General features: G+C 29.8%; 1 protein-coding gene across 1 annotated transcript; it reads left to right on the top strand.

Annotated features, from left to right (window-relative positions):
* Positions 1–2,090: 2,090 nt before the first annotated feature.
* On the top strand, positions 2,091–5,480 carry LOC105118190 (putative auxin efflux carrier component 8). Its single transcript, XM_011016080.1, has 6 exons — positions 2,091–2,909; positions 2,996–3,081; positions 3,492–3,649; positions 3,836–3,912; positions 4,183–4,297; positions 5,405–5,480. The coding sequence occupies exons 1-5, from the start codon at positions 2,263–2,265 to the stop codon at positions 4,253–4,255; spliced, it is 1,041 nt and encodes a 346-aa protein (XP_011014382.1). The 5' UTR covers positions 2,091–2,262; the 3' UTR covers positions 4,256–4,297; positions 5,405–5,480.
* Positions 5,481–7,619: the final 2,139 nt, after the last annotated feature.

Raw genomic sequence — 7,619 nt, 5'->3', positions numbered from 1 at the left:
AATACTTTTATGTATATGTCCATGTATCTCAAAGATAAAAAAATGTTATATTGTGTTTTTCATAAACTAAAAAATAATATTTTAGCATGCATTTTGTCTTTAATAATCAGTTTATTAAAGTCAAGAGAACGTTAGTCAAAATTGCAAAAACAATAAAAATTTTATTTTATTTTGTTTTAGTATCAGGGATAACAAATTTATAAATAAAACATATTCCTGATATGAAAAAGATATTTTTTTATTTATTAACGACATAGAACAGTTAAGTTTTTACCCGATAAGATAAGAATCTCCTTACAAGGAAGGATTTTTCTTAAACTATAAATAGATTGATAAATTTTAGACACCATAACCAGACCTTAGATTTTATCAGATAAAACAATATAGTTTACCTTAAATAGGGTGTAGATAGAGTGATAATACCTTTCATTTACACAACTAGTCTTCATACCCTATTTCTAAGTGTAGTTAGATTTCTTAGTAACCAGAATATTAGGTGGCGATTCATATTCCAATCTTCTACTAATAAGAGATGAGATAGGGTGGAAGATCATCGTGACACCGTATACATGCAATAACAACAAACAAAAAAGAAATAATAATTAACATAAAATGGTCTTCTTAAGGACTATGCCTAAAACCATGAATGAAGAGAAGAAATTTTACTATAATTAAAATTTTAAAACCAGTGTAGTTTTGGAAAACCCTCGAACCTTAATTGCAAGTACAACACAAGAAGAATGGGCTTAATCACATATAATTAGAGGAATATATCTGTGTCCTAAGCAGTGGATTAGTCTTAATCCTAATACTAGCTTCTACTACCAAGCAAAACCAATTCTAAACCCATAAAATTTCTTTTATTCAATATGAATTACTTGTACAATTAATTCCACATCTTTAACAATATAATACCAACCTCCTAGCGCTGGACTTCTATTAGTAATCAAGTCTATTGTATACAAGGAGCTAGTGTAAAAAAAGAGGTCGTGGATATCACAATTTCTGCTCTTTCCTTTTTTAAAAGACCAGTAGGAACATCAATCTAGCTAGGTTTAATATGTAAAGTTGTAATTAAATTCTTCTAATACTATAGTTCATATTCTATACTCTATTTGGGAGAGACACGGTTAACTCAAATAAAATAAAATAAAAATTCTCTTTTGCATCGATTGTACCGCACGCATCGAGACACACACGGTTAGACGGAATATGGAACAATATTCCTTATTCGAAGATTAAAAGTATTCCGAACCAATATACAGACTTAAAGGTGTCCAGTCGTATACATGCAAGAAAATCCATCAACTCAGCCACTAGCGAAAGAACGAGCGAACTGAAATCAATTCTTACCACAAAAATCGTATTTCACATCCCATCAACAGGTAACTATTGAAGAGGAATATAATAAGTGGAGTTCATAAAAACATATATATAGATCGAGCACGTACGTACGCATTGATGAAGTTCTGGCTAACAGACATTGTGTTTAAGCCATGCATCTTAATTATTCTCTTGCTCAATGTATATTAGAGCAAGTGCCACAATCATGAGTTCTTCAACTTCGCATTGTATGAGGTCAAGTTCTAGCTAATGCGAAGTTGTCTACTGTGCCATAAACCTTAATTAGCAATACTGGCTTTATTTTGTGTGTTTCTCAGATTTAAGGATGCCACTTTGTGTACTGCAGATGTTGGATTATTGTGTGTCACTATCTTAATAATATTGTTGCAAGAATGGAAGTTATATGCTGGCCTCTATCTCTGAAAGCACCACTAAGAATATATGATAATTTTATAAAGCATGAATATATAATTACACGAAAACACAAATCCTATTCCCGAAGGTGGGTGGAATAATCGCTGGACCTCATTCCTTATTCTATAGACAATTGCTAACCATAACTCAATGCCCATTTGTGAAAGCAACATCACACTTCCATGCACACACAAAAAAGGTTATGTCACGCCTCAAGAATCCACGGCATAGAATCGTATACACCCACCAAGCTTTGATCTCTTCCACAAGGAATAAACAAAATTATTGTAAAATGCTTAGATCGACCTTGCATGGATATAAATACATAACCAATTAAGCTATTTTTCAACCTCTTCAATACATTCTAGCTACATCCTTTTTATAGTGCGTGTATGCTTGCTAGCTTGAGATCCAAAACATAGAAGCTTAATCAGGTTTTTTTTTCCTTTCCAAGGTGCTCACTACGTAGCTAGCTACTTGGAAAGAGAAAAGAAAGAAAGAAAGATGATAGGGTGGGAAGATGTTTACAAGGTAGTGGTGGCCGTGGTACCACTCTACGTTGCATTAGTGTTAGGCTATGGTTCTGTCAGGTGGTGGAAGGTATTTACACCTGAACAGTGCGGGGCTATAAACCGCTTTGTTTGTTATTTCACTCTGCCACTCTTCACCTTCGAGTTCACTGCTCATGTTGATCCTTTCAAAATGAATTATCTTTTCATTGGTGCTGATGCCGTATCGAAGGTCATTATAGTGGCAGTGCTTGCCTTTTGGGCTAAGTGCAGTAGTAAGGGAAGCTACAGCTGGTCCATAACCAGTTTCTCTCTTTGTACATTAACTAATTCTCTTGTTGTTGGTGTACCTATAATTAAAGCCATGTATGGCACGGCGGGAGTTGATCTTGTTGTTCAATCATCTGTCATCCAAGCCATTATATGGCTCACATTATTGTTGCTCGTATTAGAATTTCGAAGAACAGGACTTGGTTTTTCATCCAACAATTCTGACAAGGATTTAGAGGGAAGTGTAGATAACACTGAAAGCTCTAGACCTGCCTTCTGGTGTTTGATGAAGACTGTGTGGGTGAAACTGGCCATGAATCCTAATTCATACGCTTGTATTATTGGCCTTGTCTGGGCTTTTATATCTAACAGGTCTGTAAAGTAAGGTTTTATTTTATTTTATTTTTTTCCTGATTTATTTGTTTAACAATATGTTTTTCTTTTATGAATAATTTTAGGTGGCACTTCGAGATGCCCGCCATGATGGAAGGATCTATATTGATCATGTCGAAAGCTGGCACAGGCACTGCCATGTTTAGCATGGGTGAGCAATTCATTTCTAGTTTGCTATGCAATATATTTTACTGCCTAAGATGAATGTTCACTAATCAGGTTTTTTAATATATATATATATATATATATATATATATACATTTAGGTAATGTGTGTTATGTTAATATTTATATCAGGTATCACTCAAATTTAACAATAAACATATTATACCTTTAACCTCATTTTTTAGATATATTATACAAAATTTTTATATGAATATGATTTAAAGGGTAAAAGAGCGAAGAAGATATATAGTCCGGTATATACCTAATTTTTTTGTTTTGTAATGACAATTTATACCCAATGGCCTCGGATAGCTTTCATTTGTTGGTAGCAGGTTATATATATATATATATACACACACACTTCATCTAAGTAGGAAATTACCGTACACACATGCAGGGATCTTCATGGCTTTGCAAGAAAAAGTGATTTCCTGCGGTGCAAGTCTAACTGTTATTGGGATGATTTTAAGGTTTATAGCTGGACCCGCAGCTATGGCTATTGGCTCGATCGCTGTGGGTTTGCAAGGCGATGTTTTACGAGTTGCTATCATTCAGGTAAAATAGACGCGCATAGTCGCATCCCAAATTTGATTAAAATTTATATTGGAAATATTTAATGAAATTCTACAATTTTTTCCATCAAGGAAAATAATCCCAAAAATAATATTTGAATCAGTCTTCACACAAAAGGACACCAAAAAATAAAATAAAATTGTTGATTCATTCGCTTTCATTTTGCAGGCAGCATTGCCACAATCAATTACATCCTTCATCTTTGCTAAGGAATACGGATTACATGCAGAGGTGCTAAGCACAGCGTAAGTTGATTAATTCATTTTGCAACTTATATATATATATATATATATATATATATATTTAAAGGAATACGGATTACATGCAGAGGTGCTAAGCACAGCGTAAGTTGATTAATTCATTTTGCAACTTATATATATATATGCACACCGTTTAATTTTCTAAACTCCATTAATACCAAAAAAAAAAAAGACAAAAAAAGAGAGCATAGACATGATGCTCAAATTAATATCGCAAAACTTCAGTTCATTTATTTTCTCGTCTTTTTATTGCAGTGTAATCTTCGGTATGCTGGCAGCACTTCCGATCTTAATCGCTTATTATGCAATTTTAGAGTTTGTACCTTGACCCTTCGATGCATTTTTAAAATAACTTGAAGGAGGAATATAGGGATCAACAGTTTTGTTCTTAAGTTTCGAAACTTGGAACTCAATTTCTTTGATATTTATATATGTAGTCACTAGTTCCTGATCACTTCTTGATAATATATATTTTAATTAGTTACTATCAAAATTATATTATCTCCATGCATAAAGAAGTTTGATGCCTTCTGCCCCAATTTATCGTGTATTCGCATTAATTTTGCCGAGACACCAAATCGAAAAGAGAGTTTTAGCGAGGACATAAATAGATTGACCCAATCCTAAGTCAAGGATAATTTGGCAAGGCGAGGCTAACACGCTGCAGATACTAATTGATAACCTCCAAGTTATTTTGCAGCACTAGTTTGTCTTTATTTCTTCCTTATCTTTTCGAAATACATGAAACTGCATCATTCCTTTTGCCCGTAACATTGAAATGGGGTTGAAATCAAATAAATAATAATAATGGAAGAAATCAATTACCACAATATCAAACCCTGAATTCAAATATTTTGAATAATTAAAGATTATATTTTGTTTGTATAATTACTTGATTTTTTTTCAAATTGTATATCAATCCATGCATTGAGGTTTTCTAAAAATAATTACCTTCAGTTGCTGCTTGGAGACCATAATTAACTCGTTTAATCTCTATTTGGTTTATATTAATAACCCTTTTTATTTTTACCATTTTCTTTCTATTATCATTGTAGATCTCTTAGAAGAAAATCCTCTTTCTATCAAGTGATTTAAACTCTAATTATATAATTTAATAGCCTTGCTTTTTTTGTTGTCCTTACCATCACAATTTGAAAAACATTTTTTTTGAATATGCCTTTCATGGAATTCCTTTTGTTTATGAATTTTCAACTTCATATTATGTTTTCTAAATTATAAATTTAAATAAAATTTGCCTTGGATTTGTTTTGTGATCAATTCACAGAAATATCTCACAGGATCTTTTTATTTAGTTGTCACAAGTTGGTGACCCATGTGGGGGTATTGCGAGGAACCTTTCAAAAATGTTATTTAACCTAATTTCACCATGCGAGTTTACATTTGACTTGTCGACCTAGCCTCCTAGCCTGAAAGTCAGGCTAGCTTTCAAAGTAAATAAGGTAGAGGCTGACCTAATCTAGCTCAGCCAACCTTATAGGTGCATTTCTAACTTGCTTGACCAGGCCACAGATTGGTTTGATTTGTTTCTTTTTAAAAAAACAAAAAAACAAAAAACCACATTGATGTAGTGTTTGTTTATATATATATATATATTGAATTGATAATGTGGTAGATTGATATGCTACAAACCGATTTAAACTATGATACGATTAAAAGATTTATGTCTTCTCCTAAATACAGGAGCCAGAAAATTTTAAATGAGTCAAATTTCAAATTATAAATACTTAATATTATATATTATATAGACATGTGTTTTATATAGAGAAATCAATTTGAAATTCATGTACTAACTCATATCAAGTAAAATTAATTTAAGAATATTTTTAAAATAAAAAAACATATTATAATTATTTTTTTCAATTTTTCATATTTTAAAATTACTTAACAATAACTCATTATTAATTTCATTAAAGATATTCTTTCTCAATATATACAATGAATCTTTTATTTATCTATTTCTAAATCTTATAGAGACCAGTGAAATTATTGGTAACAATTCTTTGTTAATTTATTGTTGTGCACAAGTAAGTTAAATATAAATATAAATATAAATATATTATTGTATCCCTAATTTTTTTAGTTGTTTAGTACTATATTTGTAACCACTAGTATATTAATCACCATTATTTTTCATATAAATTTCATAACAAAATACATATTATTTCATCAAAACTCATTTCAATTTATATTCATATACATATAATATTATACATAAACATATTAATTTAACAGACCCATAAATTATTATATTATTAAGAAACAAAACTAAAATTAAACAATGAAATAAATAGAAAAAAATGAATGAAACTCACCTAAAATATTAAGTATAAAGCATAATTCAAAATATTAAGTTACTTACTTAATCAATTAATAGTTTAAATTATAGTAGAAAAAGATGTAGAAGCAATAATTCAAAAGAAAAACTTATTAAATTATTATATTAAAATTTTAATATAAAATATATTTTAAAAAAAAGTAGTAACAACAATAATACTACAACAAGAATAACAACAATAACAGTAGTAATAACAATAATAGTAATAATAATAAAGAAGAAGAAGAACAAATTGATGAAAACCTCGAGATAGAAGATCGATGTGAGAATTAAACAATGATAAAAACAAAGGTCAAAGTTAGAGGATTCATTAATAGTATTTCAAACAAGTATAGTATAAACTCTTATTATTCAACTAGAAACTACATACAAAGCAAGTTCCAATCAGATTATAAAATGTTAACATAATTACATTAGTTATCTTATTCGAATAATGCTAATACTTGTAAATGTTGTCATGATTTCATGATTATAACTTATGTTGACAACAAATCAAGTTCCTTTCATAACATAGGTGTAGGTTATACCGTATGATTGGACTATGAAAGTGTCAAGTATTTGTTATACCAAGTGTTATACAATGTAAATTTAGATTAACTATTTAACAAGCAAAGTATTAAAAGTGAACAAGATAATAAATACAAAACATATTAGTATCAAACATTAAAGTTCATCTTGAGTTTACACTATACTTATTCTTACACTATTAGTGTAACCTTTTTACCTTGACATAATACACTTAGCTAAACATAATGAATAAGAGAAACATAAATAAACAATATAAGAATATAAATAAGATAAAAGTTAATTAAATAAAGGAAAGGAAATGAAAAGTATAAACAAGATATTAATAAAAGCAAAACTTAAACATTACAAAAATACAAAAAGAGAAAACAAGAGCATAATCTTGATCTAGAAACCAAGATGCCTAAATGCACGACAAATGTCTTCTTTTATTAGCCAAAATTTGGACCTATTGATTTAATGACTAATTATTGAATGGGTGACCACATCTTGAATTAGTGACAATCCTTATCTTCTTGTCTGAATAAAACGTCATTGATAACTTTAGAATTTGAATCAACCTTCCACATGAAAGTTCTAGGAAATTATCTCAGCTTTCCAGAAAAAACAATTGAGATCATTTAGACTTCTAGAACTCAAGATACGGACTTAACACTGAATAGTGTCTAGGTTGCAAGATAGATGATTAGTACTTAAAGATGCATTTTTATCAAGGTTTTATATCATCATTTTGCACTTGAAGTATCAATAACTCCTTAACTAAAGCATGTTTTATAATAATATATCTAAAAATATAAGATACCTTTAATTT

This window comes from Populus euphratica, unplaced genomic scaffold (genome assembly GCF_000495115.2).
Source record: "Populus euphratica unplaced genomic scaffold, PopEup_1.0 scaffold1776.1, whole genome shotgun sequence".
NCBI classification, from domain to species: Eukaryota; Viridiplantae; Streptophyta; class Magnoliopsida; order Malpighiales; family Salicaceae; genus Populus; species Populus euphratica.
The sequence above is the reverse complement of the archived record's forward strand: the minus strand, read 5'-3'. Positions and strand labels throughout refer to the sequence as shown.

What these genes read in the sequence shown, in the direction of transcription:
- LOC105118190 (XM_011016080.1), top strand. Translation starts at nt 2,263, where the DNA reads ATGATAGGGTGGGAAGATGTTTACAAGGTAGTGGTGGCCGTGGTACCA. An exon ending in TGGGCTTTTATATCTAACAG is followed by an intron (nt 2,910 to 2,995) that starts GTCTGTAAAGTA and finishes GAATAATTTTAG; the next exon opens with GTGGCACTTCGAGATGCCCG. An exon ending in CACTGCCATGTTTAGCATGG is followed by an intron (nt 3,082 to 3,491) that starts GTGAGCAATTCA and finishes ACACACATGCAG; the next exon opens with GGATCTTCATGGCTTTGCAA.